Source organism: Vidua macroura, chromosome 12, assembly GCF_024509145.1.
Source record: "Vidua macroura isolate BioBank_ID:100142 chromosome 12, ASM2450914v1, whole genome shotgun sequence".
NCBI classification, from domain to species: domain Eukaryota; kingdom Metazoa; phylum Chordata; class Aves; order Passeriformes; family Viduidae; genus Vidua; species Vidua macroura.
The window spans coordinates 9,579,638-9,601,622 of record NC_071582.1 but is presented as its reverse complement, the minus strand read 5'-3'; the positions used below and the strand labels follow the sequence as shown (position 1 = coordinate 9,601,622).

At 36.0% G+C, this 21,985-nt stretch overlaps 1 protein-coding gene across 2 annotated transcripts in view; it reads left to right on the top strand.

The window, feature by feature from the left end:
• The window catches only part of UNC13C (unc-13 homolog C), a 131,144-nt gene that overhangs the window by 51,794 nt on the left and 57,365 nt on the right, over positions 1 to 21,985 (top strand). For both annotated transcript variants that reach the window (XM_053988476.1, XM_053988475.1), the window contains 5 exons: positions 6,948 to 7,098; positions 9,476 to 9,544; positions 10,823 to 10,912; positions 11,678 to 11,806; positions 20,607 to 20,740. In XM_053988476.1, the coding sequence (XP_053844451.1) occupies positions 6,948 to 7,098; positions 9,476 to 9,544; positions 10,823 to 10,912; positions 11,678 to 11,806; positions 20,607 to 20,740 (573 nt within the window). The remainder of the gene's footprint in view (positions 1 to 6,947; positions 7,099 to 9,475; positions 9,545 to 10,822; positions 10,913 to 11,677; positions 11,807 to 20,606; positions 20,741 to 21,985) is intronic.

Below are 21,985 nucleotides of genomic sequence, written 5' to 3'. Positions count from 1 at the left end.
TCAAGCCTTTGTGAACTCATTTACCATTTCTCTTCCATTCCTGACTTGAAATTCCTATCATTTTGTCCATCTGATTCTCATTAAAGTGCTTCTCATCTGCAGTGGCTTTAAGATATAAAAATTTTATAAGCTGTTACTAGTATTGCTGCTAATGCATTCCTTAATCCTTATGATACTGATATATAGCACGGTTCAGAAAGGCTTCCAGTGTTCCAGATGCAACTGGAACAGGGTTTCACAAGCTCTGTACTCTTTTCTACTATTATGGAAGCTCACTAGTGGCTATAGTGAGCTTCCATAGTATATGTAAATAATTACTGCAAACCATTTTTAACAGTACTGAGACCTATTACTACATTGTCCATTCTGAATTAGCTGTCTGAACGCCTTAGAACACAGCACCATCTAGCTCAGAGGCTCATGATGGTGAGAGATCCATCATGTGCTCCCAATTTATCCAGCAAGAAGTTTTCTGGTGAAAAGGACTATATTCTGCTGGAGCTGTAGAAAAGCAGGGGACTTCAAATGAATCCTATAAATAAAGAATACAGACTTTTTTCTTACAGAAATCTGATATTGTGGGATTTTTAATCAGAACATCTCTCATTTTTTGCATCTCTTTATCTCCTAAAAAGAAGTCTTATAATAAGTATGAAGGTACATAAAAATCTGAAGTTTTCTTTTCATTGCAGAATATGTTGACACCACCTACTATTGCAATGAGCTTGTCTTTCACTTTATATAGTTGTCTGTGAATTCTTGTATTGTTCATCTAATAGAAGGTCAGGGAGTGTGATTTGTACTGTACACATTTTTAAGAATCTTCCTTCAAGGAACTTACACAGCATTGCACATAATAATTAATGAAACTTGAGAGGTCTTCTGTTTTGTATTTAAATTACATATGGAGGAATTCGTGTGTTGACTTTCATGAGTATTTGTGTTTCTATGTTTAGTTTCTCTGTAGGTATGTGTGATTGTTAATGTCATTTATCAACTTATCCTGCTAATGTAGTTTTATAACTTGAATTAAAATGGTATGGGATTTTTACCAAAATGTTAGTGATAGAGTTGTTCCGGCTGTGTGTATCAAAATGAATTCAAGTTTTGACCAGAGATGAGTTGTTAAGAGCTATTAATGCCAAAGGAGGGCTGTTATTCGCGATTTGCATAAGAAATAAAGGGCTGATTTAGCATTAGTTTTGTCTTAACTATAGGCTCAGTAGTTGATTATCTCAGTATAACATGGCTGTATTTTTGACTGACAAATTTAACTGTAAAATTATTTTGTTTTTCTTCATCTCTCAGTGTATTCAAGTACTGCAAAATTTTCCAGAAAAAGTTTGAAACTGGTTTTAGAAATTCAGATGTTGCAAAAGTTGTCATTGTAAAAATAGCAATATAACTGATATGAGTATATAAAATATTTTTTACTTAATAGTGGTAGAAATTGACAGGTTATATTTTTATATAAAGAAGATGCTTTGTTTTTAACTCAGTAAATAACATAACATTCAGATATTCATGGAAAGTAAGTAAATTTACTCTGCACATCTAACATGGATCGGAGCAAATACTCCAACACATTTTTCAGGAGTCCTTACTCAAAAACTCTAACTATTTTAAGTTAATTAACCTATTTTGCTGTGTCCTCTTTTTGGTCTTGCTTTCTTCTATACCTTTCCCCCAAATTTCCTTGATATTGTTGACTGCAAGCCAGGTATCTGAAGGCAGATGTAATGAGAAAGTGAATTTAATATTGATAGTCACAAGAAATAAAAGTTAAGATTTCTTTGTCCCCATACCCACATCCTTTTATATTTTAAAATGTTTCATGTCAATAATGAGCACTGCCTTTTTGAGGGGACAGCCCCAGCCTGTTTAAGTGAGGAATGAAATCAGTGATGTATGTAATTTCAAGTAATACGTGGAGAAAAATATATATTCATATACGTTGTTTTGCTGATTCATCTGCAGACACATCTCAGAGCATTCAGACTTTGGGGGGAAGAGTAGTGTATTACTCTCAAATAGACTTAGTGTCTTAGTGACACTAAGTCTATTTGTCATGAGGAATTTTCTTTTGGATGATTATCTCCTGGTTTTATTTCTTTTTATGAGATTACCTTTTTCTTCTGGAACAATTTTAGTGGCTGGAAGAAAATGTACAGCTTCTTGATTTGGAAAATAGAATTATCAAATTGCATTTGGTAACAAAGATCTTCTACTAAAACAAAAGCAATTTTCTACTATACGACAGAGAGAGAATTTGAATGTAATCACTTTGCCCAGAGGAATATTGTGTATGCTTGAGAATCTAGTTGCAGAGTACTTCTACTGCATGTCTCATGATAACATTGGAAATTAAAATGTTTGTGTTTGTAAACGCAAAACTGACTAAGCTTTAATATCCCAGGATCCAGACCCCAGAGAGCATCTGCACTTTATCAGGCTATGTGAGTTTTAGGATGCTGCTAATGAGGTGCTCTTTTTGCCTGAATTTAATTTTTAGTATTCATATTTGTTTTAAAGTTAGCTATTATAAAAAGTTTCAGTGCCAATTAATGATAGTCAGTCTTGACCCTTTTAACTATGGATCACTGGCATATGCTGGAGTAGGAACATATGCCTTTCTGCATTTCTACACAACATAAACCTGATTATGCTTCTCTAAAGTACCCCTGTCTAAAGTGTTTTGGCATCCTGTTCCACTACAGCAATAAATAATCCCACTTTTCTATCATTTCTGGTTCATGATGGTGGCTTTATCATCTATGATCCCTTAATAAATCCTGAAGATTTTTTTCTGGCCTGCAATAGTTATTTATATCTTCCCCTTTAGAGCACAAAAATTATATTTCAAAAATTTAGCCTGATTTTCTAAAAGCAGTGAATATACTCATACTGAAATGTAGGAATCAGACCAGAAGATATCACACAGGTTACCTGTCTGCTCTAGTCATTGTCCCCAGTGAGACCTTTCTCACCAAACTTAGAAAGAGAATGAATTCAGGTGTGGTTGCACCACTTGCTGGAGATAGGAACATCTCCACATTTTTATGAGATAAATGTAGAAATTTTTTCCTTAAAGATGCTGACTTAGAAGGGGTGTTTTACTTTCAAGATACAGATTACAACTGCCCAGCTCCTGAGCAAGGAAATCTTTAAGTTTCCAAATGTGGAATTCATGTGAATAGAAAAACAACCATCAACCCAAACTAAAATACAACAAAAAGACTGATTCTGTTGCAGTAATTGCAGCTCTTCGAAGTCTTGGCTGCATAGGTTACATAATCCACTCTTCTTTCTTATGATTATTTTATTCTTCCATTCCTCATGAAGTCTGTACTAGAAAAAACAAAGCAATACCATTACAGCCATTCTTGCATGGATCAGATGAGAATTTTTTTTTTGGTTTTTGTGGTGGATAGCAGCCAGACAGACACTGTTAGCCACACAACTGGTACGTGTAACTCCCAGAAGTACGAGATGTGTGAGACAATGGGGAGGAAAATAAGTATCACAAAAAACAGGAAGAAAAAGTTGAAAAACAGCACAATGATCCAGCTGGCCTTTATTTTGATGACTGTGGGGATTGATGGCAGTTTGTGCTGTAAAGTCTAGAAGGAATCATACTGGAACTTTATTTTCCTACGTATATTAAGCCACACTCTGCAGTGAAGAAAAAGTAACTTTTTTCCTGTCATTCATCTTTCAACATAATTTACTTCTCTTTAGAAGGCAAAAATCCCAGCACATATTGAAACAGCATTTGACTAGACACTGAAATTACACATAATATCAGCAGCCTGAATTTACTGTGTAATAGAGTCAAGTGCAATAAAAGCTCTATTAAGATCTTTATTTCTTACTGGCAAGAGTCACCACAGGTAGAACCTAATGATTCTCAATCAGCAACATGGCTCTCATTCCAGCAGGTTAATGGACACTAACTATGTCATCTTGTTCTCCTGCTAGTTTTCAGTTAATGTGGCAGCATTACAGAAAGCACACAAATTGCCCATTAAACTAATTTTTTATTGATAGCATTTGCTTACTGATGAATACAGCACATCAATTAGACTCCTTTCTTTGCTAATTCATGCTAGCAGAAATATTGGAAGAATCCCAGGCACTGTCTATTGGTCAGAAAATTGCATAGTAAGAAAGTTGGAGCAAGCAGGCCAGGTTTCAGCTTATGCAGTGCAACCTTGCTCTAAAATGTGTGAGACTTAGCAATGGTTGCTGTGACTTCATGTGCCCACTAGAAATTGTTAATAACTCATGCTATTGGCTGCTGTTTTCAAAGATCTGCAAAAACAAGGAGAGGGGTTTACTTTGATTTATTCATTTTAGCAAGCAGAAGGAATCCAGGTATCTTACAGGCAGCTGACAACCTGAGTTATCAGCATTCTGAGTCATGACCCATATCGTGTACTTAATAGGTCCTATGAACATTAGAGATTTTAATTAAATGATAGAGAGAAACAAAATCTGTCACACATGCTTTACCATAACTTTCACTAAGCACATTACAGGTGAAACAGTGCAGTGATACAATAAGGACATAAGTTATAGCAATTGTGTAGGAATTGACAGAGTAAACAAGTTACCCTTTGTCTCCTTAAAAAGGAAAAAAGTCCACAATTTTCTCTCCTCAATTTGGTTAAAAGACACCTGATAGGACCTTGGAGACTTCACCTCAAACTTAAGGATAGCCAGTTGGACAGAAGCCAAAAAGTCCCACCTAAGCAATTCACTAAAAAAAGAAGAGAACAAAAGAATCGCTTTTGTGAAGTGTTGTAGCAGGAGCAAGAACCTCTTGCCCTGGCTCAGTTTTTCTCTGTAAAGAGCTTTGTTATTTTGCCTTTTATTAAAACTTTTCTGTTTCCAACACTGTCACAGGAGCCATCCTGTTACTTTTATGCCATCTGAGGCAGCTGAGCTATCTTGGGTGTAATACTTATCTCTGAGAGCTTACGAGACCTGGCTCAAAGAGACCAGGTATTACAATTTATTTAAATTTTCCTTCTGAAAAATTGGTACACTTTGGGTCTATGGGTCTATGCTCAAGATGAGAATTCAGTACAGGTCATGGGTAACTCATTGTGAAATGGTTAGGGGAACCTGCAGAAGACACCTTACACTGTTGACCTAAACAATATTTTCATGGTCTGTCACGTTCCCTGAAGGCAATTGAGACAATATCAGTGATTTCTTTGCTGCTTTCTGCTCCTTTTGCCTGCCTCCACCCTCAGCAGAGCATGTTACAGGTATGACTCTAAGGCCCATGGGGTTGTTAGTGCCTTTTTATCTCCAGATTGATGTTACTTGTGCACTAAGGACCTTTAAGTCCACTAAAAGACTTTTGGAAATTAAAGGTCATCAATATTAAAAGTATTCATTATTTTGTCTATTTTTGAAAATTGGTTCTGATCATCCCTACATATATTTCCCAAACTTACTTGTAGATAAGGAGATATTTCTATTACCTTAAAAGGTTACCCTCATTGGTGAGACCCACCTGACATCACTATTGTAATTTATTACAAAGGAAAGTATTATTCTTCTACTTGACAGAAAACATGTGACATATGTTTTGAAAGATTTTTCTGAGGGGTGGAGAACTGTGTTGTTCTTTTATTGAATTCACATTTCAGTCTTCAAAAGCACTTCTTGAAAATACTGGCAGTGAATTAAAGGTTTGGTAACACTATTCCATGAGCACATAGCTGGGAATGCTGGCCTCTAGTCCTGGCCCATGTTGTCAGTTTCTGTGTAGTTTTGAGCAGTTTCTCTCAGTTATGTAAAATGCAGATAATAGCATTTACTAATTGCCCCTACAGGAAAATAGTCTTGAATAATGCCTTGAAAGATGATTTGGGCTGTGACAACAGTTAAGGGTATTTGGCTTAAGTTCAGCAGGAGAGGTCAATTGTACCTTGTGTTAATTTTTTTCTTGGAAGGGCATTAGTGCCCAGGTGGTTCAGGCCCAGCACACTGCTCTGCCTTATGCTCCTGAGGGGGAACAGGAGAGAGGAGCCAGACTCCAGCTAAGAGGAGCATGTGGCCGAATCAAGACCTTCAGTCATACAGAGCCTGACTGGAATTTCTTAATCCTCTTCTGTTTGTACACCCATTTTTACCACCATCTTTTCCTAATCCCCCTCATTCTCCTTCCTATTTGTGTACATTTAGTCTTTATCCCTTTCTCTCTCCTAGTCCTGCCTAATTATAGATCTTGAAATTAGGAATTTATGTTTACAGTGATGATGTTCACTCCCCTCATGTGTCAGATCTTTCATTCATTTATACCTCTCATGTTTTGTTGTGTTATAAGTTCTTTGTATGCTTCCAGCATACAGGCATCTCCTGTTTCATTAAACAAGTAAACAGTGCTGCTACATTGCACCTCTGGGTTTAACAGACTGATTACCCAAATTTTACTAGCCTGGATTGAAGTGGAAGAGTTTCAGTTATGGCCTAATTCAAGTCAAGGTGAACCCAGAAGCTGCTGGAAGCACCTTTCATTAATAATATAGCATAAAATAAAAGCCACACTAAGTCTTTTAGTTGGCAGCAATTTACTCTTTTTCTACCATAGATCTCTGTGACTTTCCATGATGATGAGTTAGAATTTGCTTTTTAGGTTTTCTTTAATTATGAATGTTTTGTTTAATAGCAATTAAAATAGTTAAGTCATGTTTTTGTATTTAGGATTAACAGAGTAAGAACTGAATGTGAACCTATTGCGGCCAGTTTGAAAATATCAGTGTGCAACAAGTGGCAATTTTATCAAACGTGTCTGGATTTTCCTTCTATACATCTCTACAATTTTCCATGAGGTAGCCTGAAAGTTACATCATTGAAGTTAGAAAGAAATTACAGTGGGAGAAGAAGCAGATTCCCTGCCATCTTTAATAACTGTTGGTTTGTTTGAATTTCAGGCACTTTTCCTGTCTCTCTTCTAAATACATGTGCCCTGGTGTTCCAGCAGTTATGAGTACACTGTTGGCCAATATAAATGCTTTCTATGCTCATACAACAGCAGCAACTAATGTATCTGCCTCAGATCGCTTTGCTGCTACTAACTTTGGGGTAAGTAAGATTTTCTTTTTTAATAGAGTTCTGGTCCTTTTTTTTTTTTTTCTTCTTAGTATATTCCATATTAACTTCTACATAGAATTTTTTTAATGCTCGTTTTAAAGAATAAGGGTTGTTGTTAGCTCTTGAAAATTTTACCCCGAGTCTTTAAAATCAATCATCATAAAAGCCAGAGAAGATGCTGCTCAGCTCCTTGTGCGGTGTAGAGGGTAGAAAGCACTGGCACACATTCATGGTACTAAACTCTCCAACAGATTTTTGTTTTATTGCAGTGGGCCTTGCAAACTGCTAACTGCATTAGATTAGGTATTGGATGCACTTCATTTCTTGGGCTGTGTCATCAGTGAACTCATGTTAACCTAATGGATATGGCCATAAATGCTGCTCTTCTCACAAGGATCCATAATAATGGACTCCCTCTTATTTTTGCTGGTGAATTGTCCAAGTCCTGGATTTAGGTATCAGGAATTTTAGGAGGAATAGTAGCATTTCAGGATGTGTTAATACTTCTTTTTTTATTGCCAAATTTTCTTCTGTGGATAGGTATCTCACAGGGTGGACTTCCTAGTCTTTGAACATGATAATAAATAAAGATCCATTCACTCTTTATTCTGATTCCTTCAACTCCTCTCAGAGGAATTAAGAGCAGTAAGACAGAGCAATAATTCAAAGAGGTTGCCTTTATAGCTCTGGTATTATACATGATACAGAGGGTATAAACACAATCTTATGCTGAAAAATGCTTTTATTCTTTCCTCTTTTTTCTTTTTTTAGTAAGGCTTTTATTTGTAGGGCTGATATCAAAGGTATATTTGATGTAACCATTTCATAAAATACCATTTATTGAAATGAAATAAAATATTAATCATAATTAAAATTTATTAAATTCACATTATAATTGCAAATTCAAAATTTTATTTGAAGTAGTATTAGAGGCACTAGTACTGTTCTCCGGTATTAGAATAACAGAGAAATTATGAATTTCAGATTTTCAAGATAAAATTATGAAATTATGCATTTGGCTCTGTAAACCAAGAATTACTTAATATCTTTGTGTAAACAAGTCTTGTCTTTCAATGTTCAAGCTTTATTAGACCTTTGACTTTGATGCAACTTTTGAAATTTAGAATGGTTTTGTTGGATTTTTATCCTTTTTTCCATTTTTCTAATGATCAGAACTACTTCTGTCCTCAGACAGGGCAGAGATTAAGTCCTTTCTCTGATGTTAATGCCAGTTTGCCTCTGACGCAATTTGAATCCAATTCATAGTTCAACAGATGGATGGAAAAAGAGTAGTAGGCATAACTAAAAGAGATTTGGAGCTCTTTTTTCAAACAATTGACTTATAGGCAAAATATTAGATTATTCTTCTCTCCTGGGTCAAAAGGCATTTGTTAGTGAATAGCTGCACATCATTCATCAAAAAGAACATCTCAAATTCAAGTCCTCAGGCTACAGCTGGGAATGATTTGGCTGACTGAATATTTCAGTAGAGCTTTATAACATGGCAGAGAAGTTCTCTTTTGATTGGTCCCTTAAGGGAACTGTGCCAAATTAGTGGGGTTTGGTGTAGGTTAGAACTCCACTGATGAGAGACAGTGCACAAAGACTCTATTTTCAAATTCCTGATCATCGCATTTGAGGAATGGTGCAGATACAATCACTGCACCCTGAGAGCTATCAGCTCCTGCTTCTTCCAGAAGACTGCTGCTTTCACATAGGCTGAGATTTCACAGTTTTGTGCAGTAGACTACGGAATATGTTCTAACATGGTAATTAGAAACTCATTAGTATTACTTGAGAATGGCAAAACTCAGCTGGAAATCTCACAGCAAAATACTTTCACTGCTCCTTCATCTATCAACATAACAAGTTAATCTTCAATTTGAAAGGAAAAAATGTAATTTCATTGTATTAGTATTGCTTTAACTTATTCCTACAAAAGCCACTGTTTCAGAAGTATAATTTTCAATCATACATTTGCACCAAATTCTAATGTAAATGAGCATCATTTCTTACTTATTAAAGGAAGGAGGAGGTGCTTTCTTCAAGAGTTTCATCAGTTGCAAGGCAAATATAAGACAGGAAAATGTTTCATTGCAAAATCTTTGTGACCTCTCTAACATATTGCACAGCTGCACAGTGTTTAATGCATACCAGGTACACAACATGGATAGAAAGGGAAAATAAAGTGAAAGATGCATTACCTGGCCTTGAAATGGAGGTGTTTCAAACCATCACTTGTATATGAAATAATGGAAAACAAACTGATTTTCAAATAAGTTAAGAATGGAAAGAAGCTTTCTAAAACCCCAGCAATTACAGGAACCTGCAAATTCTAGTGCAACCTAGTATTGTTTTCTTTTTACAGAGAGAAAAGTTTATAAAGCTGCTGGATCAATTGCACAATTCCCTGAGGATTGATTTATCTAAATATAGGGTATGTACAACATATTCTGTTCGAGTCAACATGAGAACCCCCCTGAAACCTTTGGAACAAAAATTGACTGAATTTAAGCTGTTTAACACCAATATTCTTCCAATTTGATTAAAAGAAAAAAAAAACCTCAGTATTTTCTTTCCAAAAGCTAAGAATGGGTCAAGGGATTATCACATATTCAAGAGTATTCAACTCTTTCTTGAATATGTGATATTCATCAACTTTAATTAAATTGGTCTATAACTAGTCTTAAGTTAATTCATCTGGGAATTAACTTCAGTGACTCAGGTAGTGCAAAGTGCTTTATTTTTTCTGGGAGCCTGACATCTCTGCTACAATTTGCAAGCTAAGATCCTGGTAATGTTGAAAGAATCTTGTCTCCTTGTTTTTTTATGTGGTAGGCATTCATTTCATTTCTGCCTCATGGAATCTCCTTCCACTGAGCTATCCTCCAAAGCCAGCCTTTCAGGAAAGCAGGCACTGGGTACCTGCCAGTTACCATTTGCTTCTGAGCTCCTTCTCCAGTCCACTGGATCATGAAACTTTTGGACAATACCTAAGTTAGAGCTTCATCACCTGTGGCTCTCCTTTCAGCTTCCAGGAGCAGCAGCCTCCAAGTCAAGGATTTGTCTGTTCATGTGGCCTGCTCTCCAAAACTGGAGGAGAAAGGGAATATTTAAAAGAACCCCAAGGCATTAGAGGGAGCAGAAGTTGCACATACTTAATTTTTAAGACCATATCCTTCATGAGGGAGATATGTTCATGCTAAGATGTTTTAATTTTGAAGAATGCTAGCCAGATAGTATCATAACATGAGGCTGATATTGCATTAGTAGCAAGTTATGTAAATAGCACTACTTCACATCACTCTGTTAACCCAGAGCTGTAGCAAAAATTGAATATATTATTTCTATATTAAGCTTACTGCTGCGCTTATACCTACAAATTATGTATGTGCCATGTAAAACACATAAATTATTTTCATTAGCAACAGTTCCCAGACTTCTTGTAACATTTTTACTCCATTCATGTTTTGGAAATATCCCAATATTTTGAATTACTTGTATTACAAGTGCAGGAGTATTATCAAAGATGTTCCTACTCATGTCCAAGGGCTGCTCATCATTAACTACCTCACAGGCAGAATTTGGGTAATGTGAACATCTCTAATCCTTCCAAGCAGCACTTTATGTTTTCTTTGAGGGTTTCTAACTAGTTGTTCAAAGATTTTACCTGTAACTCAAATTTTGCATGATTCCTCTTTCCCTGATTCACCAGGATAATTTTCCTGCCAGCAATTCTGAAAGACTCCAGGATCTGAAATCAACTGTGGACCTGCTTACCAGCATTACTTTTTTTCGTATGAAGGTATTGTCCTTTACTTGCACAAATAAATTTTCTGACAGAAATGAAAAATTTACCTTTTTAATTAGTTTAAAGTCAAGTCATACAAAGCATACTTAGCTGAACTCCTTAGGAGTCATATAGAATAATGGTTTCTACTAATATAATAAAATCACAAGTCAAACAGCAAAATAGATCTGATAACTAGTCACTTTAGTCTCCCCAGAGGTTGAGATCTAAGTGGTCAAGCATGGAAATATTTTTGGAATGGATACACATTAATATTACTGAATGGAAAAAGAAACACAAAGCAACCTTTGTCATAATAGCATGTGATTCCATTGCATTAGGCAACTACATAACGAGAATTAAAATAATCCATTAAGTTAAAGTTTGAATTAATGGATCCTGAAATGGAGTAAAAAGATGAACCCTTTGCTTTAAATAAATAACTGCTATTTGGCTGATATTCAAAGGAAAGCACATATGGTTTAAAAAAACTGATAAAATGTAAACCCTAAGATGTAAAGATGTAAACTCTTGGGCACACATGCCTCTTTCATCTTATAAATATTTTAATTTAAATAAAACTTAGTGATAAAATCTAATTGCATGTGTTTTAATGTATCTTTGAACTAAATCCACCTTTATCCAACACAATTTTAATTATTTTTATCATTGCTTTATTTGAACACTTTTCATCCTGTATAACAGAACTCCATTCAACACTTGGATTTCTTGTGTTCGATCTAGTTCTGACATTCTCCCACTTATGAAATATTTAATTAGGTCCTGGAACTGCAGAGCCCCCCTCGAGCCAGTACTGTGGTGAAGGACTGTGTAAAAGCCTGCCTGGATTCAACTTATAGATACATTTTTGACAATTGCTATGATCTCTACTCCCAATTAGTGGATCAGGTAAGGTCAAAATGAACTTGTTCTGTGCTATTGTTCAATCGTTGCTGTCAGTTTGCCTGTAGTAAACAGAAAGTCTTCTGGTGCTCCTTCATATCAAAGCACTCAGATTTTCACTTCATTTATGCATGGAGAAGCAACATACCATAAATACACACATAGACAGTATTGAACTCTAAAATGTTTAGCATGAGTTTCAAAATGAACCCAAATTACCTAATAATGTAGTCATCAAGTTGGACATGACTGTGAAATTGTCCAGTGGTTTTGGGGAAGATGACATTTGATTGATTACCGTTCATTTAAGATTTGTAACAGGGAAATAGTTATTTAAAATCTAACATTTCACTTCTGTAGCTTTAGAAAAAGAATTTAATTTGCTAAAAATAATAGTTTTTCCAGCCTTATATTTTAGTATCTATGATGCATACTTGGGTCCAGGCTTTAGTAACTGCTTTAAGAAAGCAGAGCATTTCTTAATATTCGTCTGTCAGGTTGAACTGTCAATGCAAAATAATTTTAGCCTCTGTTGTTTTCCCAGTGTCATGAAAAATCCTTGAGAATACTCTTTTTATTATTTAATATAATGTGGTCATTCTATAAGTAATGTTAGAATTAATTACTGTCTTAAAGGAGCATCACTTCTTTATCATATTACTACCTGTACCTTGTATTTGCTTTCTGCATGGTACACTGGAAAAATGGTAGTTCTGTGACTATTCCAGCCTTGAATGGAATTAACTTAAGTTCTTTGGCAAATGCACTTTTTTTTGTGTGTAGAATTAATAGGAACACTCATACTAACGATACAAGACTTCAAATTAAATTTATTTGAATTTATTTATTTATTTAAGGGAAAGATATTTCTCTTAAATCCAGAATATGAATTCCTGTGGTTTAGGAAGGGTGATATTTGCTATTGAACATTTCTGAAATGAGAATTTATTTTCTCATGTTGGATTCCTATTATGTGAGAAAACTTAACTGTAGCTTTGAATGTAAGAAATTCTCACCAGCACCAGTAAGCACTCCACACTTAGTGCTGATGTGTGTTTATCCTACAACAGATTATGTTGTAAGCTGAGTGGGAGTATAAATTAGTAGAAGGAGCAGCTTCAGGCATCGCATCAATTTACGTCATGAACTGTTCTGTTTTCTCGCTAACGCTTACTCTGCAGCAATTTGATCTTGTCTGGTAAATATAATATGAAGTGCTGCTAGACTGGGTATTACATAAGTCTGCAGTTTATCAGTAGATTCTAGTCCTCAGTAAACAGCTAAAAGTGATGAAGTCTTACCTCTGCAAAGCATTGTGACAACTGCAAAAGCTTATCTGTATTCAAAAAATTCACAACTTTTTTATGTGAATCCATACAGTCATTTAGTCTGTCTATTTTAAAATATGGTTTTGAAGTGCAGGGATATTACAGCTTTTCTGCTTGGTAGAGAATGTAAAACTTCCTTAAGTAAGGGTTCTCTCCAAATTAAATTGAAGCAGAACAGGCAATGTTGATATTATATTTTTCTCTCACACAACTCTGCTTAATGGTGGAGAAATAAGAAGTCCTGAAATTACAAAAAAAAAAAATAATCCCCAACTATTTACTCAGTTGGAAAACTGAGTTAACTGCATTTCATTGTATTTCTGCACCTCTTGAGTTCTCTTTCACAAGCTTTTCAGCAGAGGCAGTTTTTTAAGCAGACAATTGCCCGTACAGTTACAATCACCAAGCAGTGCAAGAAACTTTAGTGAAGTGTAAAACGCAACATTTAAAATAAATAGATTGCATTCAAAATAATTTATTTCTAACAGCAAATCACATAAAAAAAAATTCAAGCAACAATCACATATAATCTTAATGCCAGACAGTAAAACCTTCTTTCCCAGAAGGTGGGAGACAATTCTGAGAAATATAACTGGTCTAGCTTTAATAGAGAGATGAGTAAAATTAATTCAAAAGACTACCTGAATTCTACATCAGCTCTTGAGTTGTACAAGGAGATTTTGTTCAGCATGATCCTCTTACGGTTTCCTATCAATATATCCAGAAGTGCATTTGGTTTTAGGAACACTTGAGTATGCAGCTTGTTTGAACCTATAGCTCTGGAGGCTTTCCAGTGAATCCAGGTGACTGGCTTGTCACTGTTATAGTAATGCTCACTGTTACAATAATGAAGCAGTAATTGTAATTAACATTTCATTTGCTTTGTGTCCAAGCCCCTTAGATTAGACTAGATTCCACCCTTAAGCCTTCCTCAGTACCCATTCCCTTATCTCTGCTCTCCTCCCCATCAAGTGAGGTCCCTTCCCCTCAGAGGGAGGGAGCTCATCCTAGTGTGGTTCTGCAGCACAGGAGGTTCATGTTTTGGCTGCACAGCTGAGCTCTGAGCTGTGAGCACTGAGAACTGAGATCAATGAGCCCCAAAGCAGCAAGAAATGGTTCTTATGTAGGTCAGCACCTGCTCTCACTCAGGGGAAGGACTGGCAGATGTTGTCCTGCTGAGGCTCCTGCATGCTCAGGGTGTATCTGTGTGTAACTCAGGGTAACCACCTTCTGCAATCGCTTTTAGCTGCAACCTGAAATTCTCAGAGATGCCTGCCACAGTTTTTCGAGAAAATATGCTTCAGGTCTGATTGTGTGGGATTGTTTAATTTTGGGGTGAAAATAGAGCAATGACTTAAAATTGAGGGGCTTGAACTGGAGTTTTTGGATATTTGCCACTATAAACACAAAAAGTAAATCATAAAATATGCTCAGCAGTCTCCAGTTTCTCTTTTTATTACTCTCTACCTTTGTGTCAGGCAGGCAATCACCATTAAAAAGCTAATGTCTTGCAGCAAAATATCACCCCTGAGGATATTTCCTGGGGTGAAGCATTGCAAATGCTAACAGTATGCAAAAATGTCATACTACAGTTCCACACCAGAATACAAAGAACAGCTGATGGCAAAAAACCAATGACTACCACAGACAGTAAAACATGATAGCTTGACAGTCTTACTGACATGTATATTGCTATCCTCATTATTGGAGACAAAGGCCTCTGATGAAGAACTGTCTAGCTCCTTACGCAGTATGTGCAGTATTTCCTCTTTTTAATTAATAGTTATCTGAGTGAAGTGCTTAGCTGCCCTATGTTAAAAAAATATCCTGGAGAAGTAGTTTAGGAAGCACTTTGATCACTTTGATAGCTTTCTGACTCAGTTTACAGGTATGTCACTCTTTCTGTTTTCTTGAGAAAACAAGTTTTGAAATCCTGCCTGGTGCTCACAGTGACTGAAGTCTCTTCAATAATTCTTTTTGCAGTCTTCTCCACTGAGTGACACGTATGAAATGCAGACCATATCCCTCATGTTATCTGAAGAGCTCTTGATCAGTACAAATAATTTCATGACTGATAGCACCAATATACTGGAACAAAACACTGGAGTGCTTTATATTTGACACTAGTTCATCAGAACAGGCCTGATATTCTACCTGATGTTAGGGGCCTTTGCTTGAGTCTTTGCTCAGCTCTGCATGTTGTCACAGCACAGCTTGGTGCAGACAGGAGGTAGCAAAAAGCAGTTGACTCGTTCAGGAGCCAGGGGTGGTACAGCTGCAGCAGCACACTACTCTGCCCTTGCCCTTTATCTCTCACAGGGGTACAGCACCTTGGGCTGGGTTGATCATGAGCTAAAAACATCCCAGCTCTGGGAATCAGAGCTGTGCATGAGCACATGGATGGGCCTGTGCTTTGAGAGGTGGCTCAGTTTTGCTTTACTCAGTTGTGAGTCCCTGGTTACTTTTCCATTTGGGATTTGAGAATCCAAGCCTCATAGTTGCTTTTTCAGTTGTACTTTTTTTCTCTTTAGTATAAATGACCAAAAAAAATGGTTAGATTATTAATTTCTTGATAGAAATACTGCAAGAATTGAAGTATGACTGTGATCTGTGGTTTTCAAACACATTCAGAAGTATGAAGTGGGAAATGAAGTGCAATAGCAAAAGCTGTTTACTACAGAGAGTCCTGTTTTTCAGGCGTGCAAATTTCAGTGTCAGGTAATAATTCTTGTGAGGCCCTTTGTTATATTTACATATTGCTTTAGAGTCACTGAAAAGGTTCTGACTTCTTCAAATCTGGCATGCAGAGGGTACTTAGAGATCTCTCCTTGTGTTACAGCATTGTGTTTGATGGGCAGCATGTTAGCCACAGTAATAGAAGAACATTTGGTAAATTACCTCAGAACAGAAGGATGCATTTTGTGCTATGGTATTTCCAACCCCATTCTGAGAATTCTCTGTCAGAAGAAGACCAGATCTTACAGATATAATTTCTTCTTAGCAGCTTGTCTGAGAACATTGGTTAGAAAGTCAAAGAGCTTGCAATAAATGAGAGGCTCCACTTTGGTCTTCCTCCACCTATTCCCTGCAGAAGCAGAACACTTCTGGATGGATGGGTCAGATCAAAACCACAGTATCACTTGGCTGGCCACTGCAGAGGAGCTACATATGTTACACTGCCCTAAACAGATAGGCAAGCTAAAACAGCTCCTTTCACCTGCCACTCCTTGAAGAAAAAGGCTGAAAATTCTTGATGAGAATTAATTAAAAATAATTCTGTTCCACTTCAATTGGTACTGGAGAGCACATAAAGTTGCCTGGAGAAGGTGTGGGTGCCCCATACCTGGAAATGTTCAAGGCCAGTTTGAATGGGACTCTGAGCAATGTGGTCTAGTGGAAGTTGTCCTTGCCCACAGCAGGAGGAATGAAAAACATGATCTTTGACATCACTTCCAACCCAAACCATTCTGTGATTAGATGATGATTCTTCAAACAGGGTTTCAGTTTCAAATAAGTTAACAGTTCAGGAGTTAGTTATTGTGCCACAGCACTGCACGGGGAAATCCCTCACAGGTTTTGAATGCATGTCTGCAAGTGATTTCTGGCTTTAGGCTCTGTTGAGTAAATTCTGTAAGGCCAAATTTTCCTTCTTTTAGATATTAAAAATACCATTAAAAATTATATAAAATTCTAAAAATAGGTAGGCATAATATGTGAATGTCTACATATATCTACATACATGTGTATATTTTATATATAGTGCATATTATATATTTGCTGGTGATTCTAAATTAAGTCATATTATATGTAATATAATTAATAGATATGCAGTTGAAAATATGGAAGAATTGTTAAAATTTATATTTCATTATCTAAGACTGGTCTATAAAATTGCCCTCTGTAGCCTTGTGCTGATCAAGGCTACTGTGTTGGTTTCCCCTGAGTTTCCATGGTATCATTATTAATATAGAAAATATTGTATTCTGAAACCTTGTTTGGGGCTTGCAGCAGACAACAATATATAACTTTCTGATATCATAGGATTCAATTTATCAAAGTCACATAGATAATAATGGTATTGATTGCACAGAACATAAAAAAATAAAAGAAAATTAAACCAGACATTAATCCTATGATCTGGTAAAATCAGTGATGGGAGAAGATGAAAGCCCTCTGTTTCTCAGACAAGGCTTTACAGATTTCTCTCAGGGTAATAGAGATGTAGATTTTAATCTTGCTTCACACTGGGTCTGAGATTGCTTTCCCCAATCTCAGCTACTTTTCTAGAGTACAAAATGTTTGTCAACAGTTTAGCCTTTTTTTTTTTTTATTAAACTCAGAAAACTCCCTCTACATTTTATTTTTCTCTTTATGAGGGTATCAAAACACCAGTAATAATTTTGGAGGCTCTGTGCTGCATGATCCATTGCTTGAAAACGAATTTAGGTAACTAGGAAATTGATAGTAAAAGGGAATTGAGGAAAAGATTATTTGGTGCAAATAATTTATTTTGATTGATATCCTATGAAAAATTGCTCTTACACACTTCCTCTTTCTGATTTTGATGTCTTCTGTGGCAAAAAACAAAGAGTTATCAGCTAGTTTGGATGTTGCATTAAAAAAATCCCACGGAGATTCTCCAGTCCTTACTGTATTTGTGATTCTTAAGTGAATAATATGACTTCTCTTTAAAGACACTTTTCTTATAAGGTGTTTGCTACCACTCTAGGGTGATCCTAAAGACAAGAAGTACCCAAGTCAATTAATATGAGAGTATAAAAACCTGTCTTGTTGGTGAGATATCATCTGCTCTTATTGCTTGTTTGATCTGCCAGCAGAAGCCCCTAAGGAATATCATTGTTGTGCCTTTGGCCAGTCACTTACTGAGCTTTTAAGTACAGGACATCTTATGGCATTTCATGGTTCTGTGCATGTGGGCAGCATCACCATCCAAAGTGGTGTTACAGGAGGTCAAGATATTTTAAATAACCTTTCCTATGTGGAAAATCTCATGGAAAAGAAAGTGATTCTGCTAATTGGCAAACTTTCATTCATATCAGTATTTGGAAAGGTCTCTTGGTTACTGGAAGAGCAGTCTGTGATTTGAGCTTGTTCAGTGCTGTATCAAACAAAAACAGAAGGGAGGAAACTTCAGAAACTCATTTGTTTTAAAATTAAGAACCAGTAATATAATCAGTTTAATTGAAGATTTTGTCATCTTGCTATTTTAAGATTTTTTGTTCCTCTTTAACTTTTCAGTTGTATTAAAAAAAATCTCATTGTTATTATCCTCTACAATAATAATCAGTATTTAGGGTCTCCTATATCTTCTCACTGTATTTGTTCCAGTGTGGCACTCATTGGGTATATCAGCTATTTAGTTCATGCTTTTACACTGACAGTTTCTTTCAAATGGGTATAATGAGAGTGAAAAAAAAAAATCTAAATTGAAATCAGATTTTCACCACTGTTTTACCTCATTATAACAGCACTGGTCCAAGCCTGCCAGAGCTGGGGTAGCACTGTCAAACACACAGTGTGGCTTTGGGCATTGCCCTGTGCAGGAATCCTAGGGCTGGACTCTGGTCCTTGTGGGCCCCTTCCAGCTCAGAGTATTCCATAATTCTATAATGATTCTACAAAGGCATCTGTTATACATAAAGCAAATAATAGTGCTGACAATAATAAGGTAAAAAGAGCTTGAATGATTCTGAGCATTTCTAACACACTAGGTAGATTTTAGGATAAAGAATGGAAATAACAACTAGGGATAGGCAGAGTATGCACTTTCTGTTCAGGACATAAAACTACATCTGTAATGTGAGACTATTTTAAAAATACCTTCTCTGGGACTTTTGAAAAGGTCATACAGATTTTAAAGAGATTTCCAGAGAATTTTTGTAGAAAGAACCTCCTTGTGCAACTATTACTTTGTAAATCAGTTACTTTTTGCTATCTGTTAATGCACAAAATTTTGCATTCACATTCACAGCCATGAAAAGCTGCCTCAGCCACATGTCACTTGCTGTGAAATACATTTCTTGGATAAGATGCTGAGCTACATATGAGGTAGCTTTGTCTTCTACAGCTGCCTTTCAGTTGGTTTAACAAGCTTCTGAGAAAAAAAATGTTCTATTAGACAAACACATTTGATATAGAAGCAAGGCCTTTTTAGTAAAAATAAAATGTATACCAGGGAAAGCCCTTATGAGTGACATTAATACTCTAATGTTAATTTCTGTTTTAAAAAGCACTCTCATTTGCATGCACAGTTGTTAATTGTTGGTGACACCAGACCCACCATCCTTTGACCTGCTTTTGAGCTTTATTTCTGTTGCTTTAGACACTGAGGTGGTACCCTTTGTAGTTCAACTGAGTGTGCAGCAGTGTGATTAATGATACTTGTCCAAAATATTCCACAGTGGCCACAAAAATGGTTTTAAATAGATGTTGTTAAAATTCCCTTTCTGCCATTCTAAATGCTATGCATAGATAAAAGTTAATTGGGTTAAATTAACATTTAATTAATTCACTGTGACACTAATATGGTGTTAGGCATATTCAGAAATATACCAGGTCCATTGAAGTGGTCATAGTTGGACTAGGAATGAGAAGTACAGGGAATATGTGTTTAAACTTGCAGGATCACAGGCATGTTTATTTTCTGACTTACTAGCTGACACCCCTTTCAATCTCGCACAGCAGTGTAGAAGAGTATGTGTAGCTCTAGCATGTGCAGACATAGCTCTGTATGGCAGAAATTATTCATGTATGTGTCCATACAGAATTAAAAATATTTCTTTTCATATTTGCGTCCCTACAATCAAGTTATTTATTGGACATTGATAAGGAATCTGATCTTTCTGCCAAGCAAAGGAGTGCAAAATATTTTTGCCTAGGAAACTGTAGGCTAAGAGTTCATAAATAAAAATTGTAGAGACAAAGTCTATCTGTAAATGCACATTTTAGTGAGATGAAAGAATATAAAATTCTCAATAAAATAAAGGGAAATTCAACTGCTTCTTCATGTAGACCTTACATCATAAGCAGCTGTTAGGCCGAATACCTTCAGCATATAATTCAAAACAAAACATTAAATACTCCTCAGCATTGATTTTTTTTTCAGTCTTTATTGTGTTGGGTATAAAAGTTCTGCCTCAACAGGCAATTCTACCTGTGCTGAGTCTCAGCACAGCAAAGAATGTAATAATGTATCTAATTACAGTGTGAGCATGCACTAAAAACCAAGTCTCTATTGATCTCCTTTGCTGACATGACCATCTTTGCTCTATGGTTCTTTATATTTGTGCACAGCCAAGTACAGTTTTTCATCCATTCTGCTCTGTTGGTTAGCCAGTCTTGGTCCAAAATTTCTAAAGACTCTTAATATGTCACTCTTCCCAACCAAGGAATAATCTATAGGTGGAACTCCCATAGCATTTTATCTAAGAAAAATGTATTCAATCTTGTTTTAACAGAGTAAGAAACAAGAAGTTCCTAAAGAAGAACAGGGACCAACAACAAAGAATTTGGATTTCTGGGCACAGCTGATTACTCTGATGGTCACCATTATAGATGAAGATAAAACAGCATATACACCAATCTTGAACCAGTAAGTAATTACTTTCTGCATAAAAATTAAGAAACATGGATTTATTAAAATAAGGATAAGAAATACACCCGAATCAGAAGTTGTATTTTAAATAGAATCTAGGTAGAGATTTGTATACAGAATGTACAGTTTGATAAAAACTTAGTGCTCTGATAATTGAAAGAAAATATTTTGGTTTAGGAACATTAAGGACAGGTGGTATACGAGTCATCTCAAAACTTTAAGTAGCAAAATATTCTACATGAGAGATAAATGGATAGAAGGGAAATGTCAGTGACATTTCAGTGAAGGGAACTTTCAGTGTGATGATACTGATGGTATGGGGGTATCGTGGCACACATGGTCTTCAAATCATGCTGACGCTCTTCTAGGTATGATTTTTAGGCAAGTAATCGTAAAAAAAAAAAAAAATTAACTTCACAAAAAGACCCTATCTGAATTTATAACTGGCTGGCCAGACTGACTTGATAGTGTATGAAATGGGGAGTAGTATCCCAGAGATGGAAGTTGACTTCTCAGAATTGAAGATGTAGCACATGAGGGAGGTACAATCAATAAGCAAGACAAGTCAAATAACTTGGTTCATACATGAGTAGAAAGGAGAGAAACAATTGATAAACACAGGAAAAGAAGGTAGTGCTGGGGTTTGAACATGAAATATATAGAAAAAGTGCAAAGGAACACATTTTACATATTACAGCTGGAGAAACGGGCCTTGCACCAATTGAAATGTGACGTGATGAGACCCTGGGGAAACTTTTTAGCTCTTTGGAGCCATTTTACAGAGATTGCAGAAAATCTGGGCATAGTCTGGCTGTGATGACTTATGCAAAATTTAACATTGAAACCAACATCTGTATTATGACTAAACAATTAATAGAGGTTTCTGCAATTGCATTTAATTGAATGAATGCTCTGAAGGGGAGCAGGAACAACCTGGTTTTTTCAGCCAAATTAGAAGGCACTCTGTACATTGAGATGTGCTTGTCTGTTGATAAAAGACAAGCACCATTTGTGGCCCCACAGTAAAAGTGACAAAGAAACCTCCTGGTGATAACCAGAAGCTGAAAGATATTTCATTGACTTCTGACTCCTTCCTTTACTTGAAATAAATAAAGTACCATTTCAGTCCTGGACAATAAGCATTTCTTTGTTCAATTATCTGTTGCACTGACCTTATTAAGGAATAAGTTCTTACCCTATAGAGGAAAGAAAATACTTCTCCTGTTTACTCCATTTTTATGT